The sequence below is a fragment of the Ambystoma mexicanum genome, chromosome 3q (assembly GCF_040938575.1).
Source record: "Ambystoma mexicanum isolate Mex_15411 chromosome 3q, UKY_AmexF1_1, whole genome shotgun sequence".
NCBI classification, from domain to species: Eukaryota; Metazoa; Chordata; class Amphibia; order Caudata; family Ambystomatidae; genus Ambystoma; species Ambystoma mexicanum.
Window position 1 is genome coordinate 1049462206 of NC_090926.1, and position 20680 is coordinate 1049482885.

Sequence of the window (20680 nt, forward strand, 5' to 3'; positions counted from 1 at the left end):
GAGCCAGATGACGTTCCATTCAGAGACTTACCCCCGGATGAGGTAGGAGCCTTCCACACTCTCATGTCCAGGGCAGCCACGATGTTCGGCGTTGCGCAGGAAGAACAGCAAAACGAAAGTGTGCTGTACCAGAGCAGAGATCAGTGCAGGAAATCCATCATGTCAATCCTGCTGTTGGACGACGTCCGAGATGATTGCCTAATCACCTTAGCACATCCTGCAAATGCACTGGGTAAAAAAGACTGGTTCGACAAGAAATAGAGCTCCAGAGAGCACTGCCTCCATACTGAACCCACACCAGAGTCATTTGTCTTATCTGCAGCCAGGAAAAGATCAGCTAATCCATCCTCATACTGCTCTGTCCGCCAGGCAAGGAAGGAAAACACCTTAACACCTTTGGCAAGAAAATTATCACCACTGCAGCCATGACTATCAGAGTGGCAAATGCAATTTTTATTTTTTTATTTTTTATTATTGTGTTATTTAGTTTACTATAAACTTTATACACATCATTCCTTTCATCATAATATTACATTTAAAACCAATCCATTTCTAATTTCATAGTTATCTTTTTTTTTCTTAGAGTCACTGTTTAGTAGTAGTTTTGAGATTGTTGAAGATATTATTTCTGATCCTCCATATTTTTCAGTCGCTTTTTAGGAAATGTGTTGTCTTTCTTTATTGCAAATCAAGATCCATTTTGAGTTTCTCTAAAAAGTCAATCCCTGCACAAGCCATTGCTTCTTATGACCCCCTAGAAACAACAACTTTTCTTCAGACGTAAGCATTGAATACTTCTCCATATGTTTAGCCAAAATGGTTGACCACTCATCAGATGCTTCTTGGCATAACATTAATAAATGCTTTACCGTCTCCGGGCTTTTATCGTCATTGCACAGTCTGCAGAGCCCATTATTAATTCCCTGTTGTCCTGTCCTGTGGCGATATTCGTTGGTTGAATGCACATTCATTCTTATTCTCATGTTTTTTGCTCGGGAAGTTATACAGGTATCTTGGGAGGGTGTTTTTTAGTCTGGGAGAGCTAGGTACATCTATCTGCGAAGCTATAGTCGATTTTGCTTTTAGGGTCTTGATCCAGTCCATTCTCTTTAATTTTTCTTTTACTTTGGGGGTCATTACGACCCAGGCGGCAACCATGGCGCTAGTAGTGCCATGGTTGCCGCCGGTATTTTACCGATTCCGCCATGGTGAATGGCGGAATTACCACCCCATTCCAAGGTTGGTTGGGCGGTAATTCCCCATTCACCATTGGCCCTTCCCCATTCCCATTTTTGCCCCCATAGGGCTCAATGGAAATGGGGAAGGCGGTAGTTACGGTACCGCAAATTGCGGTACCGTACATACCTCCAAGGTCCCTTTGCGGGTCCAATCCTTAACGGCTGGTAAAAACCAGCCGTTATGGTAGGGACCCGCAAAGAGACCACGTAATTAGGTGGTAAGGGGTTAACGGCACCGCCACCTTTTACGGCGCCATTAACCCCTTCCCGCCTGGGTTGTAATGAGGCCCTTTGTCTGGATTTTCGATCAGCTGCACGAGAGAGGACTCTATGGAGTTCAGGTGTATTTCACACAATGTTTTCCACTCTCCAAGAGTCTTTGAACTTTTATCTTTCCCATCTTCTTTTAGGAAGCGATACCCCAGCACTGGCTGGTCTTCTGACAATTTCCACAGTAGGTTTGGTGATTTCTATACCACTATTGTATGTAAGGACTGTAGCTCTAATTCTGCTCGGATCACTGTTATGGGTAGGCTTTTGGGGAATCTTAGTATTCTTTTCCAAAACTTTCCTTAAATGACATCCCACACTTTCCATGAAAGATTTAACACAGCCTCTCTACCATAAGTCAGAATCGGAACTACCTTGCCCACATAAAATGTCAATAGAGGTGAGAGTGAAAATTTACCATAACGGGCTCCTTGGGAGGCCAGCTGGTGTCTTTTAGATTTAGTTTGTCCTGCCATGCTTTTTCTGCTATTGAGGTATTAAAGGTTACTCCCAGATACTGTATCATGTTTATTCTCCCTAGTTTTTCACCTTCGATTTGCCATTCAAATCTGTTTGATCTGGCCCCTTTGATCTTTCCCAGCGCCATAATTATTTTTTTTCCGCTGTTTATATTCAGATCATTCAGCATCATATACTCTTTCAGTTTCTCTAATGAATTCTGTAGGCCTATCACGGTCTGGTCTAATATTACTAGATCATCGGCATATGTGATTACTGAGACCTCAGTATTGTTTAGTTTCGGTGGAAAATGTGGCATAAATTGTAAAGCTTCTGGGAGATCCATGATATAGAGTTTGAACAATGTCGCTGCTAGCGGGCATCCCCGTTTTACTCCTTTGTTGACTTTTATTTTCTTTGTGCAGATGCCTTTACTGTCTAACCTGACACACAGGATGGTGTCTTGATGTAATGCCTCAATGGGTCCGAGTAGATTTTGTGGGCATTTCCTGCTTCAAAGTTTTGTCCATAGATTTTTTTCCAGTTTACACCATGAACACCTGTTTCATGTCCACAAAGGCTATGAACAGAGAACATTTTGCTCGTATTGTGTTGAGCTTTAGCAGCAACAAGATGAGTACATTTAGATCTGTCCCAGTTCTTTTTGTAAATCCTGCCTGTCGAGGATCTTTAATTTGATTTGTGTCTGCCCATTCTGTTAGTCGCAGTTGCAAGCTTGGTGCAAAGATTTTCTCTATTATCAAGCAACGCGATGTGTCTATAGTTGCGTGCATTGTCTCGCGCTCCTTTTTTGAATATGGGTACAATTATGCTTGTTGTCCATGAGAGTGGACGCTTTCTTTGTTTCTTGATATTAGTGAACACTGATGCAATGAAGTTTGCCCATGCTGCTGAGTCAGAATTTAATGGCTTATTTGAAAGCCTATCTGGTCCTGCTGCTGATGAGTCTTTTAATGTTTTTATCATGTTTTCAATTGTTTTTACGTTAGTGTCTACAAGCCATTCATCTATATGCTGCATATTTTTGTTGTTTATCTCCTGATTGTTGCTTGCAAACACAGTTGAGTAATGTTCAACCCATTTTATGAGACTCCACAGCTAAGCCGGCTTTGCTGATTCAGCGTTAATCCATTGATTATTGACCACATCTCTCATGAATTTGCATTGCCCATTACTTTTATCATTTTTTTCTTTGGTCTTGGTCACATAGCAATCTGAAGCTGATTGTCCAGTTTCGGTATTGGTGTTTTCCTTTTTGGATCAGATGCCTTACCCCGCAATTTTCAATTTTCATAAAATTCTTCTTTATGATTCTGATGTCTTTCCATAATAGTCTTTGTTGCTGGAATATGGAACTGGTGAATGTGGACCTTGGAGTTAATAATGGCAATTACAAACCTGTTTTCACAATCCTGTAGGATTCCAGTAAGTGTTGGTATGAGGTGTCAGAGAGACTTCCGTTGATTTCCTCTTCATACGGATCTTTTAATTTTCTAATGTCAGTATTTCGTAACCTCAGTCTGTTGCTGCCTTGATTGATCTCCAGTTCCTTGAGGACTGCTTTCCATCTTAGCGATGTTGTTAATACCCATGATAGTTTTACGGGATCATGGTCACTCTGTGACTGAGGCTGTATCTCCAGTCTATGGACTCTGTCTAGATGATTTCTTGAAATCCATATGTAGTCCAGGTTTGTGACTTGAGTTCCGTTTGACCAGGTTGTGAAGCCTGGGATGTCACCTTCGATTAACCCATTTAGCATGTACATATTTCTCGCTGTCATCATACTTTCCCATGCTATTCGTCGACTGTTGCTGTTTCTTGCCTTTTTTTTTTTTAATGGGCGACCCATGCTGTCTAAACATTTCATGTTTAGATCCCCACATATTAATAGAATTGGACTATTATATTTTGTCTGTGCGTTGCCATCAGTGTTGCAATGATGTCCAGCATATCGTTTGTCTTTGTCTTTAGGGCATTCCAATAAACATTAATCAGATTATGAAATGATTGACCATAAAATGTATGGATTTGGAGAGCCATATTCTAGGAGCGTTAAGTGGCAATCTGCTTTCATCATTGTCAGTAAGCCAGCAAATGGTCTTCTATTATGTCCCGTTTCTACCGGGGTTTATCAGAACTTCAAACCCGTCACAGACTGGCAGTAATCTTAACCAGGTTTCCTGAAGGCTATTATTTGTGCTTCATTTAGTTGGTTGTATTTAGCATTAAACAGGTGCTTAAAGCCTCTGCTGTTCCATGAAATCAATATGCCTTTGTCTGTGTGTAAGCTGGTCTTGGCTAGGCTTTCTTGGGATTATTTAATGTTGTGGACAACTATCTCCAGTGGTTCTTTTTCGCCCCCAGACAATTCCTCTGTGTCTTGATTTGGGTTCTCCTTTCTTGACTTGGTTTCGTTTTCAAATGTTACTCTGAGAGTTAATACGGTTTCTTCAATCATATTTTCATTTGGTGACCTGGTGGTGTTGTCACCAGAATTCTTTTGCGTTGTAGTTTTCTTTGTTTTTTGGACTTTTTTGTTGTCAGGTCATATAATATGTTAAGTCAAAGCTGAGCCTTAGCATTTCGTCGCTTCCCCGTAGCAAGGTGTGTTTTACCAGTCTGGATTTTTTATGTAAGATTACTCTGTCCGCCCATTGCTCGTCTGTATATTCTACAATTGCGATGTCATCCGAGGTTCACGTACGAAGTGATAGCACACTATGTATCAACCTCATTACGTTTCTCCTGTTTAGGTTTACCTAGTTTCTTTCTTTTGTAACACTTTCCAGCAAGGCTTTTTTGGTTATTGATTCTTGGCACTGCTTGACATTTTTAGGTGTCTCTTCATAGTGACTTTCAACACTATGGCTTCCTGGGGCTCTTGGGTTCCATTCTGATGTTTCTCGCAACATTTTTGTTGTTTTGTAGTTTGCGGTCTTCGCACTACTTGGCAGGATCTTTTTCAGTTTGTCCTCCAGAGTTAGGAACACGTGAGTCTCTTTCTAGAGGCTCTTTGACTGACCCAGTAATCAACCTTTGGCATTTGAGTGGTATTTCGGTAAAACCGTCTGGAATCTCAGTCTGTGGCTCTTTTTTTCCATCTTCACCTGTTCCCTTTAGAGTTTTTTTTCCCTCAATCTCATTTATGTAAAACGAGATGTCATCAATGAGGTTCTGCTCACAACTTTCTTCATCTTGGGACGAATTTGTACCCGATGAGTCAGTTTGAATTTCACTGCATGAGTCACTCACTACCTGTTGTGGAGTCCATGTTTCATTGTGACAGATCCTTTTTGTTTTTTTGCGCCGTGATGTCTATTTGGCGGGGAGGCATTTTGAGATTCCTCAGGAAAGCATGTGAGCCATTTCGGCTGTGTATCTTTGACCATGTTTTTAGATTTTTTTTGGTTCCCTCTGATGCTGTTGCCAAGGTTTTCTTATTGTTCTGGGTCATGTCTACAATTTGTCTGTTTTCCTCTTTTTATTTTCCTTGCTGGAATAGAAGAGTCTGTACCTTTATCAGCTGTATTTTTTGTTCTCCCTTATTACTCAATGTATTTGTTGATTTTGTCTCTCTTGTAGTTTGATTTTGCGTTGGTCCATCTATCTCTGTGATAATATTTTGTGTTGAAGGTATATTTCATTTGCGTCATGTCTCTAGAAATCCCCTTTTCTATTTTTTTGTAGGTAACACAATTTTCAGGCCTCTGGGTTTTCTCCTTACGACTTTGTTTGTACTTTCATATCTGAATCTGTGCAAGATTATAGACAGCTGGACTTTTCTACAGCATTGACTCGCATCCATTTTATTGCGTCAATTAGTGCTTCAATTTTTGAGACAAATGTCTCTTTGCTGGCCAATTTTGTCTGTACAGTCAATGCAATTCTGGTGTTGTCTTTTATGTTTTCATTCAATGCTTCATATCATTTTGTGAAAGGTGCAATGGAGATCTTCATCGCTGCCATGACATTGTTATTTATTTGGGTCATTTTGTAGGCTTCTTTCACTCAAATTATTGTTACTCTGGTCCAGAACATTCATTGGTTGAGCTTTGGGAATGCTCCTTTGAGAATTCTTCTCTGCCTTTGTACCTCGTTGTTATAGGTTTGTCCACCGAGTGGCGTTTTCTGTGCCATGGCTCCCTCGTTAGACAGTTGGCTCACTGGTTTGCCTTCGAGTCTCCTTTCAGTCGTTTATATAGGTGCAGTTTGTTGTATTATTCATATGTCTTTGGTCATATTTCTCATAGTTTTGTTATCCACTTTTCTACTGGTCTGAAACAATTCATTCAGCTGTTTATCCTTATTGAATTTTCTGCCTAATAGGTCTTGCTTTTCATCTCCTTTTTATATCATTTGCCTTGAGTGTATTTCAAATATGTCTTTGTCACTGTAAGATATGTCACTCTCCTCCTGGTCTTTGCTTGACCATTTTACCGGAATAGCATTCTTTGTGAAAACACTTCCATCTGCTTTCATTTTTGTGATAAAATCTGCTCGTAGATCATATTCTTTAATTTCATCAGCTATCAAACGCTCGTTGAAGTGGAATCGTCACACTTTTTGCTTTGTTTGTGAGACCGGCATTGACATACGAGCACCAGCTATTTTCTTCAGTGGGTCTAGACTTTTTGGTCTCAACACCATCTGGATTTCTGAAAGCACTGCTATTTCCTTTTTCTTTTCATTTCGGTAGCGGCCGCACTTTCCTATTCTTTTTCTATTAATAAAAAAGAGCCTCCTGTGTTTTCGTCGTCCAGGTTAAAACTGGTACGTGGGGTGTTTGTATGCAGGCATGTTCCTAGATGTGGCTGGAAAATAGTGGGCTCACCGTCTTTTGAACCGTCTTTTGAGTTCAAGGGCAGTTTGTTGAGCCTTCAAAACAACTACGATCAGGAATCGGATCTATGGACTCAACACCATGTATGTTTTTGTTATTGTTTGTATTTTAAGTGCCAAGGACGAGTATACTCATCCTTTTTACATAGACTTCAATAATAGCCTGGCTCTTAAGGGGTTAAGGCTGTTTTCATTTGGGCCTGTCAACCCATTTTCTGGCTCAGGATACATTGCAATAGGAGCAGCTGGAACTTTCTCTGTCTTGTGCCTTTCTATTCTGTCACTTTCTTTTCTGTCCAGCTCGCATCTAGCAGCTCCGCGTCTGTGACATCTAGAAATTGTGAATTGTGTGGCGTAATTCCACAGCTTCACTTGCCGAGTGTACAATTACCACGCGGCTAGAGGCGACATTCACTTTCACACCACTCACTGTGTTGCTTTTACTTTTATCCTCCACGCTGCCCTCATCTCTTGGTGCAAGGCTGCAGCCATCGATTTTCCGTATCTGAAGGCGGGTGTTGGGCCGGGTGGTGGCATCTTCAACCATGTTTGCATGCTCCATGGTGACGCTGAGACGCCCTGAGACTCGTGAGAGACTGGAGTGACTGGACTCCTCCGGACTCACGAGGGCTTTATGTGCCGTGAATCAGTATTTAAGGCAGTCTCAAAAGGTTAAAGACACAGTAGAATATAGGTCGTTGCTGCAGCTCCTCTCACATTGAACAAAAAAACGCAAGGTGCCTGGTGTGACTGGACTCCTCCAGACTCACGCTACAATTGTGAACTGTGGTACAAATTGGGTCCCTTCATGGAGTTCCTACCAGATGACAAGAAGCAAGGAGCCTTAGATATCTTCCATGAAGGCGAATTGGCTTCCGACCATGCAATTACGATCTCTGTAGACATCGTAGACTGTGGTTTTCAAAGCTAGGCAACGGAGTAGTCCTGCACCGGCAAAGTTGGCTTAAAGTGACTGACCAGACATCCAGTCCAGGGTCGTAAATATGCCCTTCAATGAATCTGCCCTCTTTGGAAAAATGATGGATGAAGCCCTGCAGTCCATACAAATGGACACAGAAACTGCTCGCTCCTTGGGCATGCTTCAGCAAAGGTGCCAGTTATTTTCGTACATGAAAAGATTGCTGTGGCAGGACCTTGTGGGATAACAGCACCACGTACCAGTCTTCCTCCTCTTACAAGACCCTGTACTCATCAGGGGACCAGTACAAGAAAAGATCGCAGTCTTACTGGGTTTCAGAGCGACTCCGTGGTTCAACACAGTCAAGGGGCCAATCCTGCAAGCATGCATGACCAGCCCAGGGTCAGGCCCTACCAGCCTAGAAGCCTTTGGAACTTAGTATGCACTTTTAACATTTTCAAATAATAATAATAATAATACCTCAGCACCTCAGTGGGAGGACACCTGCCAAAGTTTGTCGACAAATGGACAATAATCACAAATGACGAATGGGTGCTATCCCTCCTCCAGCAGGGCCACTCGCTAGAATTTGTGCACTATCCACCAGACATTCCTCCCAGGCACAAACCAGAAAGACTACAACACCTCTTGCTTCAAGAAGTGCAAGCTCTGCAGCAGAAGGGCACAGTGGAGAAGTTTCTGAGTAGCGAGCGGGGCACAGGAGTTTACTCCCGCTACTTCCTATTAAGGAAAAAGGCACTGCACAACAAGCTAAGACGTTAGAAACCCATTTTAGAGCTAAGGGTGCTCAACACGTCCCAAAAGTCGCAAACATTCTGCATGGTCACACTACAGCAGGTGTTGTCGCAGCTACAGCAGGAAGATATCTTTTGACCTTGAGGATGCCTACTTCCACATCCCTATTCGCCTCTCACACCGGCGATTCCTACGCTTATGGTGGCATGAGTACAGTATCAGTTCAAAGCTCTGCCATTCGGCCTACGGTCTGCCCCGCAAGTATTTACCAAGTGCCTTGCACCAGTGGTGGCTCACCAGCAGGTGAAGGAGCATCCACATCTATCCGTACCTGTATGACTGGCTGGTAAGGGCCCCCTCCTTTATACTGGCAGAAACAACACTGCCGTCACCATCCGGTGTCTACAGCAACTGGGGTTTTCTATGAACTTCCCAAAGTCATGCCTGGTTCCATCGCAGCAGGCTACCTTTCTCGGAACATTGCTCGACACCCAAACCTGCACATCCAGACCCTTGTTGAAAGGGTGGCAGCTCTTTTAAACAAGGTGTGCTACCTTCAACAGCACCCAAGTGACACCAGTCCACAACTACAAATCCCTACTGGGGATGCTGTCATCATGCATCTTGTTAGTCTCCAACTGCCCATTACACATGAGACCGGTTCAAGAATTCCTCGATGTCCGCTGGGTCCAGTCTTTGGGGTCCTGGGATGACCAAATTACCCTAACACCAGTTTTCAGAAAAAGCCTTTGCTGGTGGTCAGTAAGGGAACACCTGGTGCAGGGCTCACCCTTTAGACTGCCGGACCACCAGACAACCGTCACAACGGAGACTTCACTGGAGGGCTGGGGCACCCACTGTCAAGGCCAGCACACCAGAGGGCTTTGGTTGGAGGAGGAATCTGCAGAAGCTATGAGCTGGGCCCTGAAGTTTTTTCTCCCCTCCTGAAGGTGAAGGTGGTGCACATTTACACCGACAACCCAACGTCGATGTTTTATGTCTGCAAGCAAGAAGGAACAAGGTCCCCACAGCTTTCCAAGGAGTCACAAGCCCTATGGAAAAGGGCCCTACAGCATGGCATATTTCTCATTCCCCTCCATCTACCAGGGATTCAGAACACTCTGGCGGACTCTCTCAGCAGGGAGCTACCCTCCTGCTACGAGTGGGAACTGTACAACGACCAGCTACACCTGTTTCAGACATGGGGCACTCCAGAGATCGACCTCTTTGCCACCCACGAGAACGAACGCTGCAAGACTTTTGCCAGCTGCTTTCCCGTTCATAGAGTTTGGGGGACACCTTTACAATTCCATTGGAGTGGAAGTTTCTTTATATTTATCCCCCATTCCTCTGGTCCTTCGATTCCTACACACCTTCAGGCTGTATCAGTGCAAACTGATATTAGTGGCCCCTGCGTGGCTGAGACAGTTTTGGTACTCAGACCTCCTTTCCCTCGCCTCAGCCCCACTGATCAAGCTGCTTCCTCAAGAAGCACTCCTGTCCAAGAATCAAGGTGCAGTACTACACCACGACCCGGCCTCTCTCAATCTGACGGCCTGGATCCTGTCTTCTTAGATTCGGGGAACTGTCCCTTTTGCAAGGCTGCCAAGCTCTCCTGGCCAAGGTTAGAATCCCGTCCACCTTGAAATGTTACAAAAGCAAGTGGAAACGTTTTCAAGTGTGGTGCAGAAGCCAACAACTGCAACCGCAAACCATCTGACCGGACAAGCTCTTGCCATATCTACTGTTCCTGGCTCAATCTGGATTAATGGGTTACAGGTCATTTGGTCGAAAATAAATGGTCGACAGGACAAATGGTTGACGCAATTTGGTCGAAAGACAAATGGTCGATTTTTTTTTTTTGTATTTTCTCTTTTTTTTTTTTTTTGGGGGGCTTTCCCCAACCCCCTTTTTTTGCTACAAAACCCTTTTTTTTCCTAAACGAAAACCTGAAAATTATATGTATAAATAAATAAAAAAATGCGACCATTTGTCTTTCGACCAAATTGCGTCGAACATTTGTCTGTCGGCCATTTGTCTGTCGACCAAATGACTGGACAGCGGATTAATGCATTCCTCTATACAGGTTCACATAGCAGCGATTTCTAGGTACAACTGTGTGGTGGGTGTGCCTTCCCTGTGGTCTCACTGGCTGGTGAAGGAGTTTTTATGGGGGCTCTACTGGTCTTTTCCACCAGTCCGTTGCCCAGCACCAGCATGGGAGCTCAATACGCTACTCTCAAGACTCAAGAAGCCACCCTTCGAGCCCATGCAACAAGCATCTATTAACCACCTTTCATGGAAAACTGCATTCTTGGTGGCCATAACTTCAGACGAGTGAGTGAAATCCAGGCCTATATAAATTTTCATAAGACAAGGCAGTTCGAAATACAAACTCAACATTTGTGCCGAAAGTGCCATCTGCTTTCCGCCTAAAACAGCAGGTAGTTTTGACTGCATTTTTTGGCACGCCCATGTCTCCAGCAGAAGGTACTCTGCACACGCTGGATATGGTGTGCGCCTTCAAGTGCTACATGGCAAGCACGAAATCATTCCGCAGAATGGATCAGTTGTTTGTTTCATTTGGACCGTCTGGTCCTGGGAACGCTCTCTCGAAGTCCTCCATTGCAAGATGGATTGTTACCTGTATCTCGTTCTGCCTTCAGGAAGCCGGCAGGCCTCTTCCCGGCAGGCCCTGTGCTCATTCTACCAGAGCAGTGGCTGCAACCACAGCTTTTCTCTCCATAATTTCGCCACCTGACATCTGCTGTGCAGCCACCTGGAGATCGGTGCATACGTTCACTGTGTTCTATTGTGTCGACAAACATTCTGAATCTAGAGTCGGCCAATCGGTTCTGCAGAAACTCTTTGCTGAAGTGGGTAAGTCTCCAGTAGTAAGTTATGCTGGGATCTTGCCTCCGACCATGGGTATTGTAATACTGCTTTGTAATCTATTCACAACATGTGAATCTATGAAAGATCCAGTGCTGGAGAAGGAATAACTTACCCACCTGTCACAAGCGACCCTCCCACTGACCCTGTATGGTTCATCTTTTGGCTCTTATTGCCATGCACGGACGCTGCCAAATCTGAAAGGCAGGAGCTAAAGGAGGTGTTATTATTGGCTGTGGGCAGTATGACCCAAAAATGACTGATAGAGCATAAAAGTGACTGAAAGTTCCAGTTTAAGTGTAAACTGCTCTATGTTACTGAGGATTCCCAGCCTGATGACGGGGAATATTCACAACATGTGAATCTACGAAACCTACCAATGCTGGAGAACAGGAGTTACAGGTAAGTAACTTATTCCTTCTGTTGCTGAACAGAGACATCACAAACCTTGTTGCCTTAATATGTCAGTTTAGTGCCCTCCTGAGGTGTCATTTGAATCTTCACTAGTTGTGCATTGAGATGTTCAAGAGCAGGTTCCATAAATACTGCATATTTTAGGAAATGGTAAAGATGTTGTGTTTGTATGGAAAGATGGCATGCCATTTTACAAGAATGAATGCATTTCTGATTGTGTTCCTGACCCGTTCTAATAAGAGTAATTTGGAAAGAAACAAATTGAAGTTCATTGAAGTGTTCGATAGACACTATTGCTTGCTCATAGTTGCAAGATCAGTGAGTGGTGTTCCCAAAGGGTACTGCATATAATTCTGCCTAACAATAAGGTAAGCCAACAGTATATGTGTGCTGGGCCAGACAGATGTCTCACCTTACAGGTTGAATTATCTTTGTGATTTTTCACTATTTTGAGAAAAATGCTCTCGGATCCCGGCACTTATATTCCAAGGTTAGCAAGAGAGAGGGACTACTCACTCAGAACAGTAATAGTTAAGCCCGCAGATAAGATAACATGTATTCTTATTTATACAGAAACACACACACAAAACTAACACACAAAATGTTCTCTAGAAATATTAATGAATCCATCTAAACATCGATTGCAGGGTTATGTCAACACGTACCTCACTATTCTTGCTTAGCATTCATCACTTGCCAAGTTGGTATATTCGAACGTTAAACTTGCTGCACAAATGGCATTGTTGTCTCTTTATATCTCACACACCTTGCCATTTATGTTGCTTTTTTCAGAATGTAATGGAGAAGCAGAGACAATGTGAAATAGACCTGGCCAAAGCAGAACCTGCTTTAATGGCTGCACAAGAAGCCCTTAACACACTCAATAAGGTAAGGTTAAGTCGGTTCTGGGAACAAAAGACTATTCAAGTGAATGTTTCAAATATAAACTAGTGTGACTTATCAGAAGTCACTTTCATCCAAGTTAGTTGTGTGCTTTATATCAAATGAATTACCACATCACTGGGGTGTGGAAAATCAGATAAAAACTCAAAATGTGTTCACCAATGCAGCATTGGAGCCTACTATTTGTGTGGCTCACTGGAACCTAAGCCCCAAACCTTAAGTGTACAATCCCAAGTCACACTAAGTCTTTATAAATCCAAGCAACACCGAGGAAATTTAGTGGCTATTCCAGGGGGTTCTCAAACATTAGCTAAGAAATGAAAGATGCTTTAATCGTCTTAGCTGCAGGTAGATGCAGTCAAAACAGGTAAGTCTCCTAGGTTTGATAGACATACAGAGGGGGACATCCGAACCCTCAACTGGCACACTCTCCAGTCATTCCTAGAACACTTCTGCGCCTCACTCTCACAACATTCTACTCAAAAGCACAGTTATAGTACCGTAGCATATCAACAAACAGCAGAGATGGAGTAAACATCATAACTCATCTCTCCCCGTAATCGGAACAAATTAGGGAAATTATGTAATCTTGACTCAAAAGAAAAGTGCAAGAAACGCAGGAAAGTATAGTTTCTTTGCTCAATGTGTTAGGTCAGAATCATCAAATAGTCAGTGAGGCATGATGTTCACAAGTTATATTCTCTCTTCAAAGAAAGAAGACTGGGGGCCAGATTCTCAAAAAATAGCGCAAATGAAAGGAGTGTAGAGAATTTGCTTATTTCATTTGCACTATTTTGAGAAATGCTCACGTGAAAATGTCAGGGGTAGCGGAAGTGACATCACACGATCCTTGACCCTCTGATGACATCACATGAAGTGATGTCATTTGACCCTACCTGAAGTAATATGCGGTAACGATGGAACACGACCTTTCACCCATTGACAAAACAGGAAGTGGCATCACATAGCATTGTACACTACGAAAAATATGGTTTACGATATCACTATAATGTGATGTACATTTAATACAAGAATGGATCGCCATATGTATCTTTAAGATCTGTGTGTATAGGCCCATATTACCAAATTACTGTGAATGCAAGCAGAAGTCCATGACCAAATGATAATGATGTGTTATTATATAGCACTTACCATTAAGCGCTTTATATAGAAAAAATATACACCCAATATCACCCAACCTGTGTTGGTACTCATTTATCTATCTCAGAAGGATGAAATGCTGAGTTGAGGCGTTTAAGAACAGACTAAATCCGTGACTCACCCTGTGAAGTGTGCCTGAAATAAACCTTTAATGAGTCTAGCAAATATTCCAGAAAGACACATTATTTGGTCTTCCTATTTGTTCTTATTTAGGGTCAATGGTGAAAGTGTTAGACTTATGGCACTCCTGTTCTTATTTTTCTTCTTTTTTTAAGGGGCCTGAACAAGAAATCCAGCCACTCCAGAAGTAAAGAACCACATGGTGCTGGCCACAGCCCAGGAGCTTGCATTACAAAAAATAAAACAAAAAAAAAACCTTTTATTTATAAAGGTCGCAAGGGAGACCACAGAGGTCACAAGGGAAGCAGTTATGACCTCTGGCGACCACTAAATGGTGTCCCTGCTGGAAATGTATGACAGGCTCCAACTAACTACATGTTTGCGTGGAGCACATTTCACCGGTTTGACGTGTGGCTGTCACATTTCAAAAACAAATCATGACAGGGTCAGACCCTCGTTCAGGTCATTTAATAGCGCACCCCATTTGTGATTTCGGGGTGAACTTTTAAATGCCATGAAACGCCTCATATGTGCAGATACACAAAGGGGAAAAAAGGGCATCTGCATGAGCGCATCTGAGCTAATCCTCAACTAGATCAGACATAATAAGGGCCTGGGCAAGATATAAAGACACTATTACTGTTTGGATAAGTAGACCTAGAATTTGGTGTTAAAAGGCTGTGTCCACTAAGGATCCATGTACATTTTGGGAGGTAGTTAACAATGGCCCTATGCATAGCTACTTCTGCTGGGGACCCTGATTGAGTAACCTATTTCTCGACGGTCTATAAAGATTCTTTTTTATTTGATATTACTGAGCTGCATAATCAACCTGCTATAACGATCAAGATCAAGGTGGTTGGTGCTCCTTTAAGAAAAAGCATTAACTTTCTCGAATTCTCAGTGGAGGTTATTTTTCTGGCTATTAACAAACTAGTCTGTGACAGATGTGCGGGTGCATATGGAATTCCGGCAGATCTGTTTAAAGACCTCTCTGAATTCTGTGACTCGATTCTGATGATTGATTTTAATGCATTGATACATGAGGGCATTAGACCAGATAATTGTAAATGGCACCCAATTCATAAAAAAAACTAAAATGTGGATTGTCCAGCAGCTTACAGACGTATCTCATTTACTGACACACAATTTTACATTTTGGCAGTGTCGAAGGCAAGTCCCTGAACGCTCACACCAGAGAGAATACAGCCTGCTAGGGAAGAACGGCCCAAGTTGATCTTGTAAGGATAACAAGTTTTAATCTCATACACAGATGAGAGAAACAGCAAAGACTCTGCTGCTAAGAACATTCTGCCAAAAAATGATACAGGCAGAAAGTTATAAAGATACACATCATCATCAATGACATAAACATATACAGTAAAAACCTGCACAGCTGGTTGGTGTGCAGCTATACAGGATTCGCCTGCCCCATTAGCTATGCCAGGACATTGGTTCCAGCCCAGACCATCAGTCTTCCATCATGTGGCTGCCGCGGAGATCATTATCTTCTCACAAGGAAGGTTAAAGAACAAATTAACTACACTTATAACACAATGCTACTTTTTCACTATACTGTGCACCCGGCAGACTTTAAGACTACCTCAAAGGAGGTTCTGCAGCACTTCAAACTTTGCACACACATTTTACTCACTCCCTTATGCTTGTGGGATGTCTTAACCCACTCATCCAAGCCCTGCAACAGTACTGTGCATTGCCAGCAGCGGAAACATCAGAATGGCCACTGGAAAGCATGCTGATCGCTCAAAACCATCCAAAAATGCGCAGTAAAAACCAGAAAAATAGGCTGCCACCCACTTTTGCCTATATTAGTGAGCACAGGAGGTCACTGCCTAAAACCACCATTGGGCTACACACACAGTAGCCTGAAACCACTTGGAAATAGCAATACTGATTGCCAAAAGCAACCCAGAGCTGTTTGGGAATTCATTTTCTTGATTGTCAAAATGTGCTAAAATCATGGCTCACAAATCAGCAAAAGGATCCAACCTTCTTGTTGGGTGTTCCACATGGCTCTACCCAAGAATCCACATTAATACAATGTCAGCAAGAATCATATGCTATCAAGTAAAATCCCCTTTTTTAAGATATTGATGTAAAGACAGCAGTCAAAAATGGATGTAGTACCGGTACTCACCACTACCAGAAGCTGGCGTTTTAAAACAATTCCTTGTATAAACTGAACAACTGAACCCAAACTATGCCAAAGAAGCCTAAGGGGTAGAGACAATGTAAAACTATATTCTGAAATGACTTGAAGGAAGCAATTGTTTAATGTATGTATTAAAAATGTGGGTTATATTGTAAGAAAAGACAAATTGTAACATTGGTTGCAGGGTTAAGAAGTTTCCCACACTGGGTACCCTTCACACCTGGGGCCTCCCTGCCAACAGGACAGGAGATCGCATGGACATGTTAATTAGAACTGTTGTGAGAGGAGGAGATTTCCCCTGCTGGCAGGAAAAAGAGACAGTAGATTCCTTGACTGAATGGAATATGCTGATTTGGGTGTGACTGGCCAACAACTCCTGGCAGGAAACAGGCCATGTGACCTCTGAGTCAGCGCCAAGTTCTGGGTGGGCAGACCAGACTGAGATGTGAATTCAATTGAGAGCAAATATATGTTTTATAAAATTGCAATTTACAAAGATTACCAAGCTGACAGAAATGTCAAACTTGGAGATTCTTAAAATGACAAATTCACTCACAGTTCAAGACTAAGCTGGATGCCGTGTGATGTTCTGAGACCAAACCCCGTAATTATTAATATTGTAGCTTCAGTGTTTATGCTAGAAACGTAAACAAACTTACAGTAATATGCTCAGAGAGGGTGTGCACGTCTGTGTAAAATTTGGTGCAGAACCAATCTTGGCAAATTCACCAAAAATGAAAATAAGTGGTCATTTCTGAACCCAAGCTCGTAGGAACATGGGACTTGAACAGAGACCGGTCTTAATTAATCTTTGAGGTGTACATGTATTCACAACAACTTGTGTATCTGGGAAACATGTTTGTTGTGAAAAATTGATTTTCTAAGTAAAAACAAAGGGGAGTGTTCTTTCCTAAAGCCATAAACACAGCATTACTCAGACTCATTCTGACACGCTAATCCTTTCTCCAGTCAGGTCACAGGGAATCATCTAACCTATCAAATCCTTAACATAAAAAGAGACTGCTCAGGACAGATGAGACACACTCATTTTTCCACTTCAACTGATTCCTACGAAGCACTCTGCCGGACCAGATCCACATAATATCCAGACAGAGACTCGAGATAGATCCAGAGACCAGACTCTATAACCAAGCTCCAGAATCCAGAACTTTGAAGCAAAGGCCTAATTCACAAGCTGAATCCTCCTCAGCAGGCCTCAGAACTTTAGCAACCGGATTCTCACATTCAACAGCCGGGCTGAGGTGTTCTGTTCTAGTCAAGAACCCTGTGCTAGGACCGAGGTCCATACCCAGAAAGCAGCACTGTATCCAGAACCCGTTAGACCCCGACCAGAGGCCGTGCTGTGAGCAGAACCAGTGCCTGAAACCACCCGGTGGCGTTGAAGTCCAAACCTCACCAGATCGGTGATGAGGCCCATTTCCATTCCATTCCAAAACTAGGAGTGAGTATCTAATCTAGAACTGTACCGAACCAATCTCTTAGTTTAAAATAATCAGCTTCCATTAATTTCAACCTATCCAGAACTGCATTATAGAATTTTGTGTCCATCCTGTTGTTGGTAAATCTCTAAGGCGCATCTGTCATTCTGAAATCTGGACATTATTTCTGAAAATCGACCTTCACAAAAAAAGTCTGTATCTTTTGAACCGCACATCCTAGAGGCGAAATGTAACTGTCCTTTTAAAGCTAAGATCCTAAGCGTTCCAACAAACCTAAAACGACATATAGTTTTTCCGTAATCGCGATTTACGCATTTGGAAAAAGTGCCATGAATTGCAATTTAGCTCAATTTCATTTTCTGTCAAAATAGCTGCTCTTTGTTCTCAAGTGCTGAATTTCATTTTCAACCTGGTAATAACTCATGAATCATTGCTAGTGTTGACCTGAACTAATCCAAAGTAACTCTCACTTATCCTGAATATCCCTTAGTGAATTAAACATTTTTTTAAGTATATTTTCCCATCCTTTGCAATTACATTCAAAAGTATTTTGCTTGTTTTAAAATCATACCTGTTCTCTCAAAGCTTGCTGGGGGAACTGGAATTGAACTGCATTATTGTTTGTATTCTTGAAACCTGTGTACCCTCCTTCCCAGCTCTTCATACTGCATAGTGGGGGAGTGAGTAGTCACAGGGGAAAAAGTGACCCTATTATCTTTTGATTGAAATCATATCAAGTCTATTTCTGTGTTGCATTCTTTCTCATTATTGCATTTCCTTGAATTATATAAAGTATTCTCTGCTACATTATAATTCATATCCATACTCCTAAGTGATTAAAGAGATTGTCAATTTTGTAATATTACCCATTGTTGATTACCGTCCATATCCATAAGTGTGTTATTCAAATATTATTTTATTCATAAAAGTGTGATATATATATATTGTTTAATTATTCAAATAAACCTTTTAACTTGCACAAAAAAATATATATATATAAAAAAAAATAAGAAAATAAGGGCTTCCATTGGGCATCCCATCCGGGACTTCTGGATTAGATCTACCACTTGTGCAGCTTAATACAGTGTGCTAACTAAGAGGATACATAAATCCTGCTGGGCTACCACGCTGTGTTACGCTGTAAAAGCACCCCTCAAAAAGGAACGCTCTCAGGAAACGGTCTGTTTTGCAAAATTACATAATAAACTTCTGTAAATCAGGAAGGAAATCAATTTCCAGAATGGCAACATTGTTAGATATCAAGATAGCTAAAGAACACCTCTTACATAAGCTATTTGTGAGAGGTGAGTGGACTGAGCAGGACCAGAATGTGTGGTTGCAGGCAGTCACACAACAGGTCACTGCAAGTGGGTTAGATATCTGGAGAGATCAGGGCCCCTTACACATGGCCCTGAGTGAACTATATATGGCCCCTAAAGTGAAAGATGAGCACGACAAAATTGTCATGATAGCGGCATATTTATATTTATATATGGGAGCCATACAGGACAAATGTGCTGAAGGCCAAGATTTGGCAAATAGGCGACTGATGGCATTAGAGAAGGCCCAATCTGATCTGGACTCTTCTGAGCAGAGGCTGCAGAGTAGCAAGGAGTCAGAAAACGAAAGTAGGCAGTATATCATTAAAATTAAAGAGGACATAGGTATCCTGCAACAGGAAAGGGCAGACCAGGACACCAGAGTTCTAGCCTTGCAGAAGGAGTATCAAGACGGTTTGGACTCCCTACTGCAGAGCCAGAAAAAGCTGGAGCAATAACTGGACTTCATTGGGGTATGAACTGAGCAGGTAGTCACCCTGCAAAGCCACCTAGATAGAGTGAAGGCAGAGAGAAATAAACTGATTTTGAAAGACCTGGATACCCAGGCAGAGTTTGATGAGGAGCGCCAGAAAGCTGGTGCCCTTCAAAGACAGAGGGACGACCTGAAGCAGGCTCTTACTCAGGAAAGGGATACCTTAGGCCAGGAAGTCTGCCACTTAAAAAGGAAAATGGAAGAAAATCACCTGGCCCTCCAGGGACTGGGTGACCTCCAAAAAGAGCATCAGAATGTGTTAGAGCACACCAGGAGGGTGGAAGATGCTCTGGCAAGAAGGAGCAGGCCAGTAGGGAAGGTACCCAGGAAACTACTCTCCTGCAGCAAAGACTGATCCAGTACTCCAGGACCAACCATGAAGCACAGAGGGAAAATGAGGCTCTCTGTCAGCACAATGATAGGCTCCAGTAATAGATAGCCATGCAGGAGAGACTGATAGAGTCTAGTAAGGCCTTGATTGAGGAATTGAAAGCACAGGCTCTTGCAGGGTAACAGGGAGCAGGGGCTGCTAGAGATGAGGTTTGCTGGGCAAGGGAAACACCTGAGTATAACTTCAGGAGCCCTAGTACAGAGGCCTTCACCTCTCCCAGTCCCTGGACTCTGCCACCCCCATGTCCCCTGGAGCACATGAGCCCAGGGCCACGGTGATGGCAGATTACTATCTAGCCAGAAGTATGGGGCTCATAGGCTAGTACCTCCCAGGAATGGAGGGGCGGGCATCCGGTTATGGGCACCCAAGTACAGTGCAATTTAGTGGGGAACCCCGGGAGAGTAGGCCCACTAAGGGCATCCTGAAAACCTCTGCCCAGTTAGGTCAGTGGGGGGATACCCATCAAATCAGGGCAGCAGGGAGGAATCTGAAGACTCCTCTGAGCGTCCCAGGACACAAGAGACTACATCCCCACATTCTGCCAGCCATTCCCAGGCACAGAATCCGGGAAAACCTGGAAGATCAGACGGGCACCTCTGGGAGCAGTGCTTCTGAGTCAGAGGATGAATGGACCAGGGTTACCCGAACCAAGAAGGCCAATAAGGCATAAAGGGCCTTGCTTAAGGACCCCTTAAAACAGATCAAAGCAATAAGGAGCATCATCACTCCTTACCATAATAATTCCAAGTATTCGTTTTGGGAACACTTGGAGCTCTTTGAGCAAATGATGGAGACTTTCCATTTGAAAGAAAGCAGTAACTGCATTCAGTATGTAAAATAGACAAGCTG

The 20680-nt window shown here is 42.8% G+C and overlaps 1 protein-coding gene across 1 annotated transcript in view; it reads left to right on the forward strand.

Moving 5' to 3' along the window:
- DNAH17 (dynein axonemal heavy chain 17) overlaps positions 1 to 20680 on the forward strand; it is an 8024690-nt gene that overhangs the window by 6003788 nt on the left and 2000222 nt on the right. Inside the window, exon 58 of the mRNA XM_069655242.1 lies at positions 12604 to 12699. Coding sequence (XP_069511343.1) covers positions 12604 to 12699 — 96 coding nt within the window. The remainder of the gene's footprint in view (positions 1 to 12603; positions 12700 to 20680) is intronic.